The sequence below is a fragment of the Portunus trituberculatus genome, chromosome 17 (genome assembly GCF_017591435.1).
Source record: "Portunus trituberculatus isolate SZX2019 chromosome 17, ASM1759143v1, whole genome shotgun sequence".
Classification (NCBI taxonomy): Eukaryota; Metazoa; Arthropoda; class Malacostraca; order Decapoda; family Portunidae; genus Portunus; species Portunus trituberculatus.
Window position 1 is genome coordinate 22,935,375 of NC_059271.1, and position 22,337 is coordinate 22,957,711.

The 22,337-nt window shown below is 43.2% G+C and overlaps 1 protein-coding gene across 1 annotated transcript in view; it reads right to left on the bottom strand.

The window, feature by feature from the left end:
• The window catches only part of LOC123504883, a 38,260-nt gene that overhangs the window by 10,355 nt on the left and 5,568 nt on the right, over positions 1-22,337 (bottom strand). The window contains 3 exon segments of the mRNA XM_045255788.1: positions 15,420-16,955; positions 18,319-18,486; positions 18,489-18,521. Of these exon segments, the coding sequence (XP_045111723.1) occupies positions 15,420-16,955; positions 18,319-18,486; positions 18,489-18,521 (1,737 nt within the window).

Genomic DNA, 22,337 nt, shown 5'->3' on the forward strand with positions numbered 1-22,337 from the left:
ATAGTTAAAAAAAAAAAAAAGTATCGTAGCTGCTTTGCCAGAGAGAGAGAGAGAGAGAGAGAGAGAGAGAGAGAGAGAGAGAGAGAGATTGATTGATTGATTGAACTTTAGCCGGTGTTCACTGTTTCACGCGGTATTTGTCTTCTCTCTCCTCGTGATGCACCTAACCACATTCCTCTACCACTCCCTCACACACTCGCTTCACCGGACTTCCGTAAGCCTGCGCATGTATTATTAAGAGATGTTATTTACCGTGTTTTTCTTATTGATTTACATTGTCTGGCTTGCTTTGGTACTTGTTTATTTATTATAGGAAAGATTTACCGTTTCTTTTCTAAGGAATGTACATTTTTTGTGGTGTACTCCTCCCTTTCATCTCCAGGCTCTACCTTCGTCGCTATTAATTTACATTCTGTCCTTACCTGTTCTCAACCGCGTCACTCCCTACTAACCTTGTCACCTCGTCAGTCAGGTTCATATCACGCCCCCTCACACTCAACGCTGCTGCACACACTTCAACACGTACCCAGTCCAATATAGGACATAGTGTGTCGATATCGTAATGTTAACACTTTTGTACTATTTGCATTTCCACTCCCAATACCACCACCACCACCATTTTTCATTCGTAGTAGCAATACACTTAGAGTGAATATCAAGAAATTACAATCTAGATGCGTGAGTGGAAATTTTTGTAGTATTCATGCGAAAAAGAAAAGAAAAAAAATATAGGAAGTTGTTAGTTATTCAGTCCATAAAAAAAAAGGAGTATTGGTAAACTTGCAATATATATTCCAAATTCTGGAATAACAAAAAAAAAATTGGTTATACGGAAGCGAGGTAGGTTTTTAATTATTTTTAGGAAGTTGAAAGGTACATATTTAATTAAAGTTGGGGTTGAGACGGTAGAATTCTGCGATGTGAAATTATTCAAATCACTGGCGGAAATGAGAACGCATATCCACAATAAATTCGGTTAAATAAAGCATTCTTAACAATACTCGTCTTCCGTAAATGGATTGGCAACAAAACCGGACCGTGAATTTTTAGAAAACATCTTCCAATATTCAAATACCAGTCCATATCAATCAGCATTAGGTATACAAGTTTGCTGGAGGTCTGACTACGTAACAAAGGACGCGGGAAGGGAGGGCGAAAGGGGTGGGGTGGTACAGTCCAGGTCAGCGTCCTCGTATTCCTGCTTCCTGAAATGTGTTTGTCTGTCCCTCAAGAAGTTTTTCTTCCAAAATTTTCAAGGCACCTCTTTAGCTGTTTGTTCATCGCCACGTGATAGATCATATTTTCATTGTTGATGCAACTGTGATCAGTGGCGATGATTTTACTGCGATTGGTGATTTTGTGTTATATTTCTTGACCTTTGAGGTGATTCCAGCCACGTCACGCTGTTTTTAAGTATACGACTTCCCTCTCGTCTTCTGAAGGGTATCAATTTTTCAGGGTCAGGAAATTCCCCTTATTTTTTTTATATATGTGAAGGAAAGGCCGGCCAACGGCAAAAGGGAGGGTGGAAAAAAAAGGCCACTTGGAATGCCAGTCCCCTTGCCAAAGGAGAGGAATGTCTTGAAACCTCCCTCTTAAATGAGATCAAGTCATAGGAAATGGAAATACAAAAACAGGTAGGGAGTTCCAGAGTTTATGAGAGAATGGTATGAATGATTGAAAGTACTGGTTAACTCTTGCATTTAAGAGTTGGACTGAATAGGGGTGAGAGGAAAAAGAAAGTCTTGTGTAGAGAGGCAGCAGTCAGGTGCAGCGAGGAAGCATGCAGTTAGCAAGATCAGAAGATCAGTTGGCATGAAAATAGCAGTAGAAGATAGCAAGAGATGCAACACTGCGGCGGTGATCTAAAGCATAAAGCATCTCATTTTGTTTAATGTATTTAATGGTGAATTTGTAAACAACGAAAAAAAAGTTAAGATCATTGAATGATGATCAGCTTGACACAAGAATGAGAATGAAATCAGTTTCAAATGGTGGTACTGTAATACATGTAGGAACAAGAGAGGATCAGAAAAAAAAATATATAGGTACAAGAGAAGATAAAAAAAAATAAAACTTTGGATTATTTTGTTTTTAAATGTGCCTTCATATTTAATACTTTATGCATTAGTATTGCTCATATCATCTACAATACGTCTTTAAGAATCATCCTGGCGATACTTGGCACTAAACTATATACGCTGACTAATACAGCGACGGGAAAACCTTGCCGCGCTCAATGGCAGACGTGGCCTTGCCGAGTGACCATAGCGACGTGTGATGACTGTGTGACTCGCCTTCAGGTCCTGTCCGAGGCGTGAAACAACTGAACTTGGTGTAATGAACACTGTCTTGAGTTTGTTAGTGCTTCACAGTTTGTGGTACATGCTTTTTATTCCTCTTCTTCTTCTATTAAGTAGTTATTTCCTTTGTTATTTGCTTATTTATTTATTTCATTTATTCATTTTATCTCTTGTATCTATATATTCCATTCATTTTGTTGTTTTGTGTTTTGGTGGGGAACAAAAGCAAATCCTTCACACTTAGTTTCTTCTTAAATACAGACGAAAAGTCATGCACTGTAGCCATTTACCGGAGAAAACTTAGTCACTGCTTTCATTAATGACACGCTACGCCAATAATGTGCCACGCTTATCATCAAATACTGCCATTTATTGCAATTCTAAGTTATTTACGTCACATTCACACCAAACCTTTCACTCACCACCCTAGCCCAAACAGTAGTACTTTAAGCGCTCACTTTGAACAAAAGGGCGCTCATGAAGCCTTGAAATGACGTGAACGAGTGAATAGGTTAATGAGCTTCTTCATAAGGGTGGAGTTCAATTTTGTGTATGATATGCAAGGAAAGAGCAATGGCTTTTTAAGGGTCTCTGAAATAGTTTTTTTCACACATAATTCGTGATTGGAATGATAATGCATGTCTTATTTATTTATTTATTTATCATCATTTATTTATTTATTTATTTTTTTTTTTTACCAAGTGCTCCACAGAGATTGGGCTGTTTGATACGAAAATCGGAAGTCGTTGAAGAAAAAGGACTTGCAATTTTTCTTCTACGCCGGCTTGATAAATGTCACGTTCTACCCATAGAGATAGACAGTAATGCCTGACTACCTCCATGAAACACACACACACACACACACACACACACACACACACACACATCGATGTTCCACTCACCCCCCCCCCCACACACACACATCGATGTTCCACTCACCCATCCCACACACACATCGATGGTCCACACACACACACACACACACACACACACACACACACACACACACACACACACACACACACACACACACACACACACACACACACACACACACACACACACATCACACACACACACATCACACACACACACACACACACACACATCGATGTTCCACTCACACACACACACACACACACACACCCACACACACACACACTAAAGCTAAAAAGCCTTGGTTTAACTCTGCTTGTTCTCGTGCTGTCAATGATAGAGAGGCGGCTCACAAACGGTTCCGTAGCCATCCAACTGCTGAAACTCATGCCCTATATATTTCTGCCCGTAATCATGCCAAATCTATTCTCCAACTTACTAAAAACTCTTTCATCAATAGAAAATGTCAGTCTTTCCAATTCTAACTCCTCTCGAGATTTCTGGCATCTAGCCAATAATATCTCTAACAACTTTACTTCTTCGTCTTTCCCTCCTTTACTTCATCCAGATGGCTCTACAGCTGTCTCTTCTTTTCTAAAGCTGAACTCTTCGCTCAAACCTTTGCTACCAACTCAACTTTGGATGATTCTGGGCATATTCCTCCTACTCCTCCACCCTCTGACTACTTCATCCCTAAAATTAAAATTCTTTATAAAGACGTTTTCCTGGCCCTCTCTGGCCTTGATTCTCGGAAGGCTTACGGTCCGGATGGAGTCCCTCCTGTTGTTCTCAAAAACTGTGCTTCCGAACTCGCTCACTGCCTGGTCAAACTCTTTCATCTGTGTCTCTCTACTTCTATTTATCCTTCTTGCTGGAAGTTTGCTCACATTCAACCTGTCCCTAAAAAGGTGACCACTCCAATCCTTCTAACTACCGCCCTATAGCTTTGATTTCCTGCCTTTCTAAAGCCTTTGAGTCTATCCTTAATAGGAAGATAATGAGGCATCTATCAGCTCACAACCTTCTCTCTGATTGCCAGTATGGTTTCCGTAAAGGCAGATCTACTGGTGATCTTCTTACTTTCCTAACTGAATCTTGGTCATCCTCTTTTAGGGACTTCGGTGAAACCTTTGCTGTCGGCCTTGACATATCGAAAGCCTTCGATAGAGTCTGGCACAAATCTTTAATTTCTAAACTACCCTCCTACGGATTCTATCCTTCTCTCTGTACCTTCATCTCCAGTTTCCTTTCCGATCGTTCTATTGCTGCTGTAGTAGACGGTCACTGTTCTTCCCTAAAACTATCAACAGTGGTGTTCCACAGGGTTCTGTCCTATCACCCACTCTCTTTCTATTATTCATCAATGATCTCCTAAATCTGACTCAATGCCCTATCCACTCCTATGCTGATGATACCACCCTGCATTATTCAACAGCGTTCAACAGACGCCCAACCCAACAACAATTAAATGACTCAAGGCGAGATGCTATAGGACGCCTAACTTCTGATCTTTCACTTGTTTCTGATTGGGGCAGAGAAAACCTGGTTTTGTTCAATGCCTCAAAAACTCAATTTCTACAACTATCTACTCGACATAACCTTCCAGACAACTATCCTCTCTTCTTCAATAACACTCAACTTCCCTCTCCTCTACATTAAACACACTCGGTCTATCCTTCACTAAAAATCTAAACTGGAAATTTCACATCTCTACTCTTGCTAAATCAGCTTCCAAGAAGTTAGGTGTCCTATGGCGTCTTCGTCCATTTTCTCTCCCTCCCAGCTGCTTGCTCTGTACAAGGGCCTTATCCGCCCGTGTATGGAGTATGGCTCTCATGTCTGGGGGATCCACACACAGCTTTACTAAACAAGGTGGAATCTAAAGCTTTTCGTCTTATCAACTCTTCTCCTCTAACTGACTGTCTTGATTCTTTAAGTCACCGCCGCAATGTTGCATCTTTATCTGTCTTCTACCGCTGTTTTCATGCTGTCTGCTCTTCTGAACTTGCTAACTGCATGCCTTCCCCCTCCTGCGGCCTCGCTGCACAAGACTCTCTACTTCTTCTCATCCCTATTCTGTCCATCTTCCTAATGCAAGAGTTAACCAGTATCTTCACTCCTTCATTCCCTACACTGGTAAACTCTGGAACTCTCTACCTGTGTCTGTATTTCCACCTGCCTATGACTTAAACTCTTTCAAAGAGGAGTGTCAAGACACCTCTTACGTTAACTGGACCCTCCTTTTAGATTTTTTGTTTTCTCTTTCTACTTTCCTCTTAACAGGGCCTGGCAACCAGCGGGATTTTTTTTTCCAACACTTTGTTTGCCCTTGGCCAGTGCCCTTGTAATGTAAAAAAAAAAAAAAAAAAACACACACACACACACACATCGATGTTCCACACACACACACACACACACACACACACACACACACACACACACACACACACACACACACATCGATGTTCCACCCACATCACACACACACACACACACACACACACACACACACACACACACACACACACACACACACACACATCGATGTTACCACACACACACACACACACACACACACACACACACACATCGATGTTCACTCACACACACACACACACACACACACACACACACACACACACACACACACACACACACACACACACACACACATCGATGTTTCGATGTTCCACCACCCACCACCCACACACACACACACACACACACACACACACACACACACACACACACACACACACACACACACATCGATGTTCACACACACACACACACACACACACACACACACACACACACACACACACACACACACACACACATCGATGTTCCACACACACACACACACACACACACACACACACACACACACACACACACACACACACACATCGATTTCACTCACACACACACACACACACACACACACACACACACACACACACACACACACACACACACACACACACACACACACACACACACACACACACACACACACACACACACACACACACACACACACACACACACACACACACACACACACACACACACACACACACACACACACACACACACACACACACACACAGTCTCCATAAACAAAGCAGTAAGCAACGCTTAGGGCTACAGTGGTTAGGGATGGGAAGTAGGAGGAAGTGCATGGTGATTAGCCTTGCCGTAGCCGTCAGCAGTTTAGTCGTAGGGAGGATCAGGGCACTATTGATTAACTTATGCAATGTGCTTTTACATGTTTGATTACTGGTACTTCTTGTTCTCCTCCTCCTCCTCCTCCTCCTCCTCCTGCTCCTCCTCCTCCTCCTTTTCTTACAAACAATACCGTAAGGACCAAAAAGATAGGTTTTTTTTTCAATGTTCCTCATCGTAATTCTCTCTCTCTCTCTCTCTCTCTCTCTCTCTCTCTCTCTCTCTCTCTCTCTCTCTCTCTCTCTCTCTCTCTCTCTCTCTCTCTCTCTCTCTCTCTCTCTCTCTCTCCCGTCATGCAGTTTTCAGCTAGTAAACACAAAAAAAATCGAGCTGAAAGTCAACAAGGAAGAGATAAGAGCAATGACTCAGTACCAGCATTGTCTCTTGTGTCAGAGTGCTGCATGGTTAGGAGCGTGGCTGAGGCCATGACACAATAACATTCAAGCATTTTATCTCGTTAGTTTCGCGCCGACTGATGTGTGAATTGCATTTTTTAAGCCTCACCTCGTGGTACAAAAGTGGATTGATTGTCTTTACAGCTTGAGTGACAAGATCACTGGCACATGAGTGGTGAATAGCATTGCTGGAATGAGTGTAGAGTGGTGGAGGGTTGTGGTATTGTGAAGTGGAAGAGGACACTTCTAGTTTAGCTGTGGATATGGATATAATGGAGGCGTTGGTACTGTGGTAGAGGTATTGGGGTGGTCCTTGTTAACTCTTCCAGTCATGTTAATTATACCACAAACTATTTTTTTCTATGGTAACCTAACCCAACTTATCCAAACCTTACCTAACCTAACCTTGAGTAATTTATCTGAGGAGGGATAAGTTTGGAGAAAGTTTGTGGAGAATTTTTACTTTGGGCTACTTTAATAATTGAGTGTAGCAAGTGAATGATAGTTTATTCTGTATAGTTTTACTTCATAATAACATGTAAGCATAAATTAGTTTTAAAAAAACAGTATCTTTGCATGTGGCAACATAAATACCAGCTCTATAATATGTACCAGTTTTTGTCCATTATTAATCTTATTACTAACCTTGAATTTGTCTAATCTTTTCAATGGTTATATCAGTACAACCTCGGAAGCTATTTGTAAGGTGTTAGTATGCTAGATTACTCTCTCTCTCTCTCTCTCTCTCTCTCTCTCTCTCTCTCTCTCTCTCTCTCTCTCTCTCTCTCTCTCACGGTTGCCTCTTTTGTGTGTCCATACATCTTTTTTAGCAGGATGCGTATGTGCGTTCCTCAATACATATACACACAACTCCATTCACTTGTGCGGCATTCCTACGCTTAATATATAACACGTAACCTATCCATATGTGTGTGTGGGTGGGTGTGTGTGTGTGTGGGTGGGTGAGTGGGTCTATTCATTGCCCTTATAAAATACGTCATTGTTGTCACTTACATCCATGTGGCATATGTACACGACAGTGACGTCAATGTGTTTTATTTATTGGCTCACCAGTACTTTGTCTCTATTTGGTGCCGCCGCTGCTGTCACGGCTACCGACACCGTCACCGCTAACAACACAAGCATCATCGTGGACAAAAGTGACACGAGTAATAAATCATAACAATGGTGATAATAATGATGATAATTAACTTTCGCAGTTAACCATTCGCGGATTTGAGTCATTCGTTTCTGGATTAACTATGCATAGCGACATGAATAAGTCATGATAACAATGATGATGATGATGATAGTGATATTAATGATGATGATAGTGATATTAATGATGATAATAGTGATATTAATGATGATAATAGTGATATTAATGATGATAATTAACTATTGCGCAGTTTACCATTCGTGGATTTGTCGAGTCAGTTGTTTCCGGATTAACTATGCATAGCGACAGTCGCCCGGGCTGTGCTGATGCAAGAAACACGCCGCCGTCCTCCCTCTCTTCGATTGGGCAGCTAACTGGTGTGCTCATAATGTTTTGTTATATAATATGTACTTATTATCTATTTATTTATTTATCATCTATATCTTCTCCTTTTTATATTGGCACATTATTTTTCATGGATGTGTTCTACCATTAAAGTCAAGCACCCTTGTTCTTGTCGGAGAACATAGTTTGTAGATCAGCTTAGCTTTCGACGAGCTTTAGAATTTGTTTTTCTCTTACTTGAAGATCGGCAAAATAAATGTCATGACATAACAAACGTGAAACTAACAAAACCCTGTGACAGGTACAAGTGACATGCACTCATACATAAAAAAAAGAAAGGAGAAAAAAAATAATCTGAACATTTCGATGATGCATAAAGTAAATTATTCCAAGCAAGATGAAGCGGCAAACAGTCCGCCATTTGTCATCTTAGTCTGAAATACCATGTGTAGATCAGCCGAGCAATACAAAGCCAACTCCTGATAAAATGTTGTGACTGTAATGTTATATTAATACCCCCTTATAAGTTATTTGTAAAATATCCGGACACATTGAACTGCCGCTCACCTGTTTCACTTAGAGTTGAGTTAATGGTCTAAGGTTCCTCTCGGAAAATAAAAATACGTGTAGTTACTTAGATAACTGATAATGCAATTACAGTAGACGTGACCTTAATCAAGTAAACATTATCGCATAGTACAATAAATTAAACTGGTGTCGAGATATTAAAAAGATTAAATATTGTCTGGAGGCTTGGAAGTGCCGTACATATATCACAAACGTAAAATTTGCTTTTTTCTCTATTTGAATAAACAGGCAACATCATTTTGTGTCTAATAACATTTTCAATACAGCTTAACCCTCCCTCTGCTTTTTTCCAACACGAGTCACCACGGTGGATATCCCTTCTTCACATTACTCTCTCCTGCTTCCTCTTCTGCACCACTAAGTTCCCTCAGTGGCGCATAGTTCTTCACTTTGGTCTTCCTTCTACCTAGTTGGTCACCTGAAGAGACTACTGATCTCTAAGCATATGTTAGCATGTGTTTAAATTATTGAATTGTCATTTTACAATTTATCAGATTCCTATTTGTGGTTGAATCGTGTGGAGGGAGTTCAAATATGTGAAAAAGGTTAAGATTAAGTATTGAAACGAAATTCCATGCTGATCAGGAATAGTTTTTTTTTTTTTCTTTCTTTTTTAGGAACCTTCAGGTGGATGTGAAAGAGATGGTCTTGTGTTTACTTCCCGGTTTTCTTTGTGCTATTAACGTGCTAGATGAGATCAACTTTTTTGCTTAATGAAAGTAGTGGTATAAATATCACATAGTAAGAAGAAATAGTTGTAAAGGTGTTGGTAGTCGTATTGGTAGTAGTACTTTAATATAACAAATTATAATAATAACAATAATAACAACGAACAACAAAAATAGTAACAAAGAATAATAATCTTGTATTCAATTGTTGCAGTCTATAGGTCAGCATGGAAGTAATTTTTTCAATCAAACATCATTGACCTTTGATTAGAGAAGAGTGGATGGGAATGCTCTGGTGACAGTAGTAGTGGTAGTAGTCGTGATAGTGGAGTAAGTTTGTTGCAGTGCGGTCGTGTAAATATAGTAGCACTGGTACTGGAGATGTCGGTTGTAAGTGGTGGTGGTGGTAGTGGCTATAATAGTGAAAGAGTTTGTTGATAGGTGGAGGATGATGCGTTGTGGCAGCAGCGGCAATAGGAGTTATGGTGAAGGTACTAGGAAAAGGGGAGGTAGAAAGAGAAGAATAGGAGGAAAAAGTAAAACAAAATAGCAAGTATAAGAAAAGGTAAAAGAAGAAAGAAATAGGAGAAAGTACGAAAAAAGTAGTAAGTAGTATGAAGCAATAGTAGTAGTAGTGGTAGTGCTATTGGTAGTGGTAGTTGTATTAGTGGTAGTAGAAATAGTAATAGAAGTAGTGGTAGTGGTGGTAGTAGCAGTAATAGCACTAGTAGTGGTAGTGGTATAGTGATAGTAGTTATAGTAGCAGTAGCAGTGGTAGTAGTAGTAGCAGCAGTAGCAGTAGCAGTAGCAAAGTATAATTTCTGTGGTGGTAGTGATCGTAGTGATAGAAGTAATAGTCATTGAGAGAAATCGCAGTAGTGGAGTAATGTACAATAATATAGTGGTGGTGGTGGTGGTGGTGGTGTTCCTGGTAGTGGCGGCGGCGGTGACAGGAACAGCAATAGCAGAGTGCATTTTCTCACCGTCAACAATAACACAAACAGCATTCCACGTGTCATAACCTCAACATTTTTACAACTTTCTGAAGTGAAGAGAAGAGGTAATTTTCTGTGCAAACGAGGAAGGGAAACTTATTCATGTAATTTAAGTCGTGAGGGAGATTAATAGATGATTCTTAAAACAACTTGCCAGCAAAAAAAAAAAAATAATAATAATAATAATAATAAAAAAAAAAAAAAAATCGGCATAAAAAAGTTGAATATTATGTTAACAAGATGAAAAATGTTATCAGTTACAAAGGAAAAACCAGTAGAGGAAAATGAGCTTATGTAGTATTTAAACCAACAAGATGAAATTCTTTAGAGGTACGTACAATAAAAGAGGAATCGAATATTGTTCTGCTAACAAACAAAGGCGAAGAAAGAAAAGTCGATTCAGACTGGACTTTTAAGCCAGCCGGGAGAGAAAAGTTCACCTTAGCATATTCAGAGCTGCGAGCGAGTGGTGAACATACACCTTGGACCAATACCTTAACTTCCGTTCCCCACCAACCCTCCCCCCACTCGTGACCGTTCCTCCACCGCACACTTCCCCTTCCCCTCCAAACACCTCCTCCCCCACTTATCTCACATTGCTATTTACTCCCACTACCATTTCACTCATCACTGCTTCCCGCTCACACTTTCCACCTATCACTCGCTCTGTCTCTTCTCTCACACTACCAGTTAACACACTCGCCTTTATACACTGCACAATACCATTTCACTCGACGCTTACTCATCTCCGCTCCCCATTGCACCACTCTCACCTTTTCTCTCTATACTGCATCTCCGTTTTATGCTTCTGTGCGACCTTTACTCCTTCGTTTGTTTCGTCAGACAAGAAAGATGTGGTAGTGGAGAAAAGGGCGCCGTCTTTTTTTTTTCTCTCTCTCTCCTTAAACCTTAGCGTGGTACACAGAGTTGTCAGATTTGTAAAGCGAAAAGTGATTCTATATCTCGAACAGGAAGAATAAACATTGCTATCCCTTTGCCATTCCACCACTGTGTGTTTGAACAAAGAATAACAAAGTATTTGAATCAGCGATAAATCTGCGACCAAAATGATGAGTGCAACAACAGAGAACTCCCACCTTCTCCCCTACCACCACCACCACCACCACCACCACCACCACCACCACTACTACTACTACTACTGCTAATACCACCACTACCACCACCACCACCACTACTACTATTGCTAGTACTACTATTACTACAACTATTATTGCTGCTGCTGCTAATGCTGCTGCTATTACTACTACTACCATCACCACTCACTCACTACCACTACTACCACTACTACTACTACCACTACTACCACTACTACTACCACTACCACTACTACTACTACTACTACTACTACCACTACTACCACTGCTACTACCACTGCCACTGCTACTACTACTACTGCTACTACTGCTACTGCTACTACCACTGCTACTGCTACTACTACTACTACTACTACTACTACTACTACTACTACTACTACTACTACTACTACTGCCTACCATTACTATCACCACAATTACCAACATTCCTTACTACGAGCTACTCCCAAACTCGATAATATCTCAAACTATAAATAAAAATAAAGTAAATGAAGACTTGATCATAATAAATAACTACACCAAGATTGCCCTCTTGATTAATGATCGCCACAAAACCAGGAACATTATGCGCTGCTGGCAAATGCGAACAGTGCTTGACAAGTCTTGACGTGAGTGTCCTCGTCCCTGTTTTAGTCCCCGTTCCTCCTCCTCCTCTCTGTCTACTTCCTCCTCCCTCTCCTCCTCTCTGTCTACTTCCTCCTCCCTCTCCTCCTCTCTGTCCACTTCCTCCTCCCTCTCCTCCTCCTCCGTGATGTTTTTATTACGAGGCTGCGTCATGGCGGTCGATGTCCACCTCTTGGCACGTAGCTATCCGATTCTTACCGGTATCTGCGGTTTTGTGTTGCTTCTGCGTACATGAAGGCGTGGCGGTAAGTACTGATTGCGAGGCACGGGGGACTGTGAGGAGAGCTGGGGACATCTAGTTGTTGGAATTGTGGTAGATCGTTTGTTCGAACAGGTAGAAGTGGTATATTTCTTTGTCCGGAATAGAAGGGCGTTTTTGGGACAACAAAGGTTTGGGTTGTGGTGTGGTTATGTTGTTTTATAGAGTTCTTGTGTCCCTCTTTACTCGTATTTTCATTTTTTATATACAGCAGCGTGTGGGTTCAATGTCCATCACTTCGGAAGTTACATAACCCTCAATGGACGTAAAACCGAACTTTGCACCCGTATTCTCTAGCCATTGAAAGGTCATGGAGACAAGGTAATGTTATAAGCAATCAAAATGTTACAAAACTAATCGAAACTGGATTCTTAAGAGATCAAGGTAGTGAGTCCCATGAGGAAGGCGCAGCCGAGGTCGAACCCTGAGATGAGATTGTTAAGCGTCAGAATTATTTTGAAAACTTTGATGTCCTTGAGTTCTGTTTTTTTTTTTTTTTTTCCTTTTTTATTTACACCATGTGGGCTTTTCATGGGAATTTCTGGGCTAAAGAGGATACTGTTTAGGGTACCTCCTATCTCAAAGCCCACCCGCCAGGAAACCGTTGCCCCGAGTGAGGAAGCCCAGCCTACACTCGGACCGTGGACAGGATTCGAACCCGTGCGCTTGGAGACCCCTCGGACCCCAAAGCGCGCATGGTTCCACTGTTTGTGGCAGTAAGTGCGCAGGTACTGTGTGTGGCTGTTTTGGGCGTCAAAACTGCTGAGTGTTCAAAATATTGATATGAACCCAGCGTGTGTCGACGTAGCCACGCTGTATGCCGTGTTATCTTGCCATGGCAGCACATTTTTCAAGGTTGCAGTCTTACTCAGAATCCATTCATAACATGCGTGGGAGGAGGAAGGACTTTAAACTACCTGACAACGAACAAAAATCTTTCATCGAGCGCAACTATACGATTATTTTCACGGTTTCTCAAAGCTCACTACTCTGCCGCCTGCACTCTGCCTGCGAAAACATGTTTGTGCTTTCCAAGCCCAAGTGGATAGAAGTGTTAAAATGTTATGTAGTGTGATAGGTTTCCTGTTACCTACTTCTTGGCACAAACAGTTCACTCCTCTCATTTCTTCTTTGACTGCATTTTTTGTTAAAATATGTCTTCATAATACTCGTATATTCTTTCACAGTTTTACACGGCCGAGCACATTGCCGGAACCTACACACTCGCCCAACCGCCCGTGTTTTTAGCTCTGCACGCTTATTTACAGATTCATCTCATCCCTGTAATTTTATTCTGTATTCCAGCAAATTTCTTTCACTCACCCACTAAATAATCTAAAGTGTGTGTGTGTGTGTGTGTGTGTGTGTGTGTGTGTGTGTGTGTGTGTGTGTGTGTGTGTGTGTGTGTAATTCACTGTTTGATCTGCTGTAGTCTCTGACGAGACAGCCAGACGTTACCCTACGGAACGAGCTCAGAGCTCATTATTTCCGATCTTCGGATAGGCCTGAGACCAGACACACACCACACACCGGGACAAGATCACAACTCCTCGATTTACATCCCGTACCTACTCACTGCTAGGTGAACAGGGGCTACACGTGAAAGGAGACACACCCAAATATCTCCACCCGGCCGGGGAATCGAACCCCGGTCCTCTGGCTTGTGAAGCCAGCGCTCTAACCACTGAGCTACCGGGCCGTGTGTGTGTGTGTGTGTGTGTGTGTGTGTGTGTGTGTGTGTGTGTGTGTAATTCACCACGGTCGTTTGGTGATCACCTAGCCAGCCTTCCCCATTATGGAGCGAGCTCAGAGCTCATAGACCGATCTTCGGGTAAAACTGAGACCACAACACACTCCACACACCGGGAAAGCGAGGCCACAACCCCTCGAGTTACATCCCGTACCTACTTGCTGCTAGGTGAACAGAGGCTACACATTAAGAGACTGGCCCATTTGCCTCGCCGCTTTCCGGGATTCGAACCCGGACCCTCTCGATTGTGAGTCGAGAGTGCTAACCACTACACTACGCGGTGTGTGTGTATGTGTGTGAGTGTGAGCGTGAGTGTGAGTGTGCGTGTGCTTGTGTTTGTGTGTGTAATTCACCTTAGTCGTTTGCTGGTCACCCAGCCAGTCTTCCCCATTACGGAGCGAGCTCAGAGCTCATAGACCGATCTCCGGGTAGGACTGAGACCACATCACACACACCACACACCGGGAAAGCGAGGCCACAACCCCTCGAGTTACATCCCGTACCTGTTTACTGCTAGGTGAACAGGGGCCACACATTAAGAGGCTTGCCCATTTGCTTCCCGGGACTCGAACCCGGTCCTCTCGATTGTGAGTCGAGCGTGCAAACCACTACACTACGCGGTGTGTGCGCCCGTGCTAACTTTCGTGCTTTCCTTCGTGGTGTAGTCAGTCTCTTGATTAATCTCTTTCTCCTGTAGTTTTTTTTTTACATTTAATTTCTTTTTTATTGACTGGAAGCGTGTAATATTTTCTTCCCATATGTATATTTATTTTTTTCTCTTTGTAAATGGTGAAAAGTATTTTTGCTTACAATGAAAGTATCTATTAGTAAAAAAGCATTTCACCGCTACTTAGCCACACACACACAGCTTATGGTTCTGCTATTCTATGGGTACAGTACATTGTTTTAACATTTACTGAACAGTTCGTGCAGATAACGAAAGCAAAGCCAATGATTTGAACAGCGCGATCTCTCCTGTCTCCCAGTCTTCGTTATCAGTTCCTGACAAGACTGGTGGCATGATATTCTTTACTGGAGAAGAGGAAGGATTTCGATATATATATATACATGAAAAATGGAGATCCTGCTTACATGCTAACTAAAGAGGACTTACCTATGGCCGGTGTGGCGCGGGTGTCCGGCACCGGGAAGGTGGTGGTGGTAGCGGTGAGCGACAGGCTCTCCTCTCCTGCCTCCCCCGCCGAGGCTTGTGACATGCGGGTGAGGTCCTCGGGCGAGGCAGTGCCCTCCTTCAACACCATGAGTCGCGGCCGCCACATGAGAGAGGTGAGCGGTACCGGCATGTCCTCGTTGTTGAGCAAGTTAGCGAAGGTTAGGCGCGGGTCCCGCCAGGTGAGCTTCGTGTTGATGAGTATCGTGAGCGGCTCCGTCGACAACACCTGGGTCATCTGCACCTTTAAGTCAATCATCGTCGGCGGGTTAGGTGGTGGTGAATTCACCAAGTAGCCTTCGGACCTGCGAACCGGTTGGCATCCCTCCTCATCGAAGCCATCAGGACAGTCCGGGTAGCCGTCACAGCGCCTCTCGAGAGGGATGCACATACCTGTCCGACACAGCGTCTGTTCCTTCCCGCACGAACTAAGCGACACATTCACCATCTGCTGCTCCTCGGCCCCGCACACGCCGGAGTTCAGTTGCCACTGACGGGCGCCCATCGGGTCACCCCCGGAGGTGGTGGCCAATACTTGACCCTCCACCTCATCGCGCAGTTCCCACGTGTCCTTGGAGTTCCCGATGCTGTATCGTTCAACGCCCTGGAAGTAAGGTTTGGCAGAGTCTCTGGATGTCGCGACAAAAGCGAAGTCTGCATCAGGCAGAGGACATAGGCCCCGCATAATGAACATCCGCCGCCGCTGTGGCTGCAGTTGGCAGCCCCCACACAGGCGAGAAGTGCACGGAGCAGACTCCTGGCCAGAGTTTGTCAGAGCAGGGCACGTGTTGTCAGTCCTTGCCAGCCACAAAATCCGTCTGTTTCCTGCACCTGCACACGCTGGGTAGCCCATTGCCTCGGCAAACACTCTGTCGTAGTCCCGCCCTTTACGCGGCCTTATCATGTCCATGTCGAGTTTAACACAAAGCTGGAAGTTTTCTTCGTAATTCATGGGTTCCGGAAACAAGAGATAATCGAACCGCCGCCTCTCGCAGGGGTCGCTGTTGTTCGCCGAAGATTGTTTGATGTTCGGGCCCATGGTCTGCCAGGTGACGGACCGTATCCGCGGTGAGTCGCTCAGGACGGTGCAAGACAAGAGTTGGTCCACCTGCTGCTCCTTCAGCTCAACACTCCACACCTCGGGGGACAGCAGGTCACCAGCGAAGGAGCCGACCACCGTGTTGATGGCTTGAGTTGCGCGCAGCGCCTCCCAATCGTCATCTGTCGGCCCCTTCAAAGTGAAGGTGAGTGGGGAAGTGTTCGGCCACACCACACCGCCCCCCATCACCGCCCGCAGCTCTCCCTTAAACAGGTCTGTATTGGGGTTCACCTGGAGGAGGCGACGGGCATCTAAGTAGAGAGTGACTCTCCGCGGCGTGAGGGCGAGGCAGAAGTGGTACCAGGAAAGTGGCACCACCACTGCCGCCGCCATCCATACGGAGCGTCCCTGACGTAGCATCACCCCTTGCGGCACCACACCTGGGGATGTGGCCACCATAAGAAATGAGCGCGCGCACACACACACACACACACACACACACACACACACACACACACACACACACACCGCGTAGTGTAGTGGTTAGCACGCTCGACTCACAATCGAGAGGGCCGGGTTCGAGTCCCGGGAAGCAGCGAGGCAAATGGGCAAGCCTCTTAATGTGTGGCCCCTTTTCACCTAGCAGTAAATAAGTACGGGATGTAACTCGAGGGGTTGTGGCCTCGCTTTCCCGGTGTGTGGTGTGTGTGATGTGGTCTCAGTCCTACCCGAAGATCGGTCTATGAGCTCTGAGCTCGCTCCGTAATGGGGAAGACTGGCTGGGTGACCAGCAGGCGATCGAGGTGAATTACACAGTGTAACACGAGTTTCTGCAGATATTGCCAAAGGTGAAAGTACAGGTTATTTAAAATCGAAAATGTTGTATACACATATGTAACGTTGTTTAGCCGCGCCATGAAATTGAAGTGCACCTTAGCGATAGATAAAACAGCAGGGCTACTGAGGTAGTAACGTGGAGAAGCACCATTCCCACATATACTCTGTATTGCTTTAAGTTATGCAATACAATCGTCACTGTCTTGGAAGGATACTGTATGATCTGACTAAGAATCAGCTGATTTGTTGCTAGCCTCATTACTTCCCATTCCTTCCTTGGGCAAGCGTGGCGCCACGCATCCTATTTTATTTGCGCTTATTGTATCCATACTATGATTGTGTCATGTTTATCATACTGTGATTGTGTCATGTTTACCAAACTGTGATTGTGTCATGTTTATCGGTAATCAGTATCGGTGCGTTGTTGTCACTTATCTCGTTATGGGATACTGTAAAGTTCTAAAATTTCAAATTTCCACCATGGATATCCGCCTGATCCTGCCGTTGTATCTATCGCAAAACCACACTTGAATTTCATGTCACTAATAAATAATGCTGCATATAATGTGTATAGAACATTATACAATATATTTTACCTCCGGTAATATTTGCAGAAATTCATGTTACACCCAGTCTCTCTCTCTCTCTCTCTCTCTCTCTCTCTCTCTCTCTCTCTCTCTCTCTCTCTCTCTCTCTCTCTCTCTCTCTCTCTCTCTCTCTCTCTCTCTCTCTCTCTCTCTCTCTCTCTCTCTCTCTCTCTCTCTCTCTCTCTCTCTCTCTCTCTCTCTCTCTCTCTCTCTCTCTCTCTCTCTCTCTCTCTCTCTCTCTCTCTCTCTCTCTCTCTCTCTCTCTCTCTCTCTCTCTCTCTCTCTCTCTCTCTCTCTCTCTCTACACACACACACACACACACACACACACACACACACACACACACACGAACACCTACCCCTCCCTTTCTACACCTACCCACGCTGATGTCCCCGATGGTGGCGTCCCTGCTGCCCATACTCAGTGCTATGGAGGGTCGCCTGAAGTAGGTCACCCTCGCCCATACACATGCCGTCAGCTCCTGCCGCGTCACCTTCAACCCCTCCGCCACCACGAAACTGCCGTTGATGGTGGTGCGCTGTGGGACAGGCGGTAGTTGACGCCCTCTGCCCCCTCGGTGTCTGTGGAAGTGGAAGGAGACAAGTCAAATACAGAATGAAAAGAAAAAAAGCAAGATGGCTATTAAGGTGGAATGAGAGAACTCCAATAAAGAAGGAAAAAGAGGGAAAGCAGGAAATTATGAAGCTTTAGTATAAGAAGGAAAACAGTAAAAAAAAGACATAAGGAAAAATATATAAATATACAAAAAGAAATGCTCATAGTTTTCAAAAAGGAAAAACTAACGAACTAGGAAGAAGAAAAAATAAAAGAAAAAATAGTAAGATGAAAAAAAAAACATTTAATCAGAAAGAAAAACATGTATTGTCAGAAAAGTACTAAGAAATATACAGATGAATGAATACACTGAAAATCTGAAAAAAAAACTCATTAGCAAAAACAAAAAAGTATGAGAATAAAGAAAAAATGAGAAAGAAGAAAAAAAACAATGAAATCGTCAAATGTTCGGGAAAGAAATCAAAATGAAAAAAATGTCAATGTTAGAAAAAGAAAACGAAAGAAAATAAAGCGAATGTTCGGCGAGGAAGAAAAGAAGAAAAACGAAACAAAGTCAAATGTTCGAGAAAGAAAACAAGATGAAAAAAATATCAGTTAGAAAAAGAAAACGAAGAAGAATAAAGCGAATGTTCGAGAAGGAAGACAAGAAGAAAAACAAATGAAATAGGAAATAACGGAGAAAGAAAGACAAGAAAGAAAACAAGAAGAGAAAGAAATGAAATAGTCAATGTTCGAGAAAGAAATCAAGAAGGAAAAAAAATAAATAAATAAAGCCACTGTTCGTACATAGTAAGGCACACTGATATACAACAATGTATTGACTGCTATTCATTATTCATGTGTCTTTATTCATCATTCATCAGTACATTTCGGCAGCGCCACGACACTCAGCTTTGTCCGCCACGCCGCCGCTCAATCTTAGGCGGGCAATCGACTTGTACTTCATTACTTCATGGAAATGTTACCTTTTTGCCCCGATGTGGTAGTATGTACAGCTGTTTTTGTTTGGGAGCGCTCTCTCTCTCTCTCTCTCTCTCTCTCTCTCTCTCTCTCTCTCTCTCTCTCTCTCTCTCTCTCTCTCTCTCTCTCTCTCTCTCTAGTTATCTGTAAGCACTAAATATTATGTTACACTCCACAAAAAAATTGGAAAAAATTGCTCTTTATTCCATTACGACGTGACGAGAAACTAGATTGGGTATTGGTTTTTCAGAGAAAGAGAGAGAGAGAGAGAGAGGGGATGGGGGATGGAGGAGAATAAGGGAGCTGCTTCTGTGTTGGCTGACTAGGTTTCAACCGCACAATAGGTGCTGGGTTCCTCTGCGATTTCTTTCTCCTCCCAAGTGCATTTTAATTCCTCATTTGTATTTATTGCTTTAATGACACCTCCCCTTCCCCCCTTCTTTGGCCCCCTTCCCCTCCCACACATAATGTCACAATGTCCTAAGCTTTCTCATTGGTCAACAAGAACGTCACCCAGAATTTAACTTCCTTGCACCCCATTGGCTAACCCTGAAAGCTTACATAAATTTCCACGCGCGTCATTGGTCGTTAAGAATGCCACCTAGCAATTGGTCGCCGTTGGTCGTGTAATTTTAGCGTTATTATTGGTTGCTGGTTACCTCACTGGCCTGCTTGGGTGCCCTCTTCCCTCCCCTGTCTCCCTCTATCGATAACATTATGCAATACCAACTGATCGGAAGGAAGAGTGTGTGTGTGTGTGTGTGTGTTGTGTTGTGTTGTGTTGTGTTGTGCTGGTTTATGTTGTGTTGTGTTGTGCTGTGCTGCTTTGCGTTGTGTTGTGCTGCTTTGTGTTGTGTTGTGTTGTGTTGTGCTGGTTTATGTTGTGTTGTGTTGTGTTGTGTTGTGTTGTGCTGTTTTGCGTTGTGTTGTGCTGCTTTGTGTTGTGTTGTGTTGTGTTGTGCTGGTTTATGTTGTGTTGTGTTGTGTTGTGCTGCTTTGTGTTGTGTTGTGCTGCTTTGTGTTGTGTTGTGTTGTGTTGTGTTGTGTTGTGTTGTGTTGTGTTCTGCTGCTTTGTGTTGTGTTGTGTTGTGCTGTGCTGTGTTGTGCTGCTTTGTGTTGTGTTGTGTTGTGTTGTGCTGTATTGTGTGTGTGTGTGTGTGTGTGTGTGTGTGTGTGTGTGTGTGTGTGTGTGTGTGTGTGTGTGTGTGTGTGTGTGTGTGTGGAGTTACATCACTACTGATATACCATAAACATCATTTACATGTATATTACTCTCTCTCTCTCTCTCTCTCTCTCTCTCTCTCTCTCTCTCTCTCTCTCTCTCTCTCTCTCTCTCTCTCTCTTAACGATAAACAAACATGGACTCACTGCCAGAGAGAGAGAGAGAGAGAGAGAGAGAGAGAGAGAGTCGATAGTGATGATGGATTTTGATTTTGGATCCATAGATGCTTTGTGCTGAAGGGACGGTACGTAAACAGAAGAGGAAGGAGGAATGATAAAAGGAGAGAGAAAAAAAAGAGAAAACGAGAACGAAAGAAAAAAAACACACACAAGCGGCACAATAAAGGAAAAAAAACAATCGTAAAGAGAAACTGGAAAAGAATGAAGTACGTGAAGGTTAAGAATTCGAATCATTACGGTGTGTGACAGGCGAGTGAGTGACCGTACTTGTGCCGTGCTTTTGCGGGGCACTTCACCAAGGTTACTGTGTCAACATGCAGGGAGGGTGACAGAGGGGCGGCGGGGGCGTACAGGTGAAAGAAGGGGGAGAAGGGAGAAGAGGAGAGGGAGGAAGGAAAGGGAATACTCATTAGGGAGCATGCGTGAGTTTGGCGTTCCGTTGTCAGGGTGTCAGGGTTCTGTGTGTGTGTGTGTGTGTGTGTGTGTGTGTGTGTGTGTGTGTGTGTGGGTGGGTGGTGGTGGGAGGGGGACCAGATGGTGTTGTGGGGGTTTTAGTACGGGGTTACGGGAAGTGGACAGGTGCGTTCTGTATGCAAACTGGTGCATTGATTCTGTGTAATGAGTGAGTCTGCATAATGAATATACATGCCTAATATTCATTATTAAAAGTCATCCTCTCCCTCCACTCACACTCACATTCACGCGCGCGCATTTATGCGTGCTCTTAGTCATCTTAAGTGTTTATTTTATTTGCTTTCTTATGCCTTTCCTGGAAGACCTGCGTGGCTGCACTAACGCTGCCATTCCCCTCAACCTTGTGTCAATGAAACTCATAATGAACTGCTCTGCTCTGTGCTTCACCATTCTTCAACCAGCTTACGTACTCATTTGTGTAACTGATCACTTGTTCTCAGACGCTGGTGAAGGGTATGCACAGCGAGGGTTCCCGGGGTAACGGTTCTCAAAGCTACACTCTCACATCCTTAATTGCGTGTATCAAAAATATTATACATACCACACAGATACACAAATATATTTGCCACAAGTGTAATTACTACAATTGCATCTATTACACGGCCACCTTCCTAAGTACTAACCGCCCCCCCCGCAAGTAAACCCACAACAAATACATTTTTACAAGTACATACATCAAAATTAGATGTTTACTGGAACATTTTTACAGGTACGCTCACTTCGTATCCCTTGCCGCTTCATACAGATGCCACCGATACATATATATATATATATATATATATATATATATATATATATATATATATATATATATATATATATATATATATATATATATATATATATATATATATATATAAATAAATCTCAATTCACTTCAGGTCAGAAGTCTTCAGCCAGAGAGAACTTCATAATTTCAGAGATCGAATCAGAAACCACAGATCGGGAGACTTGGGAGTATTGAAATATTGGTCTTTTATTGGCTT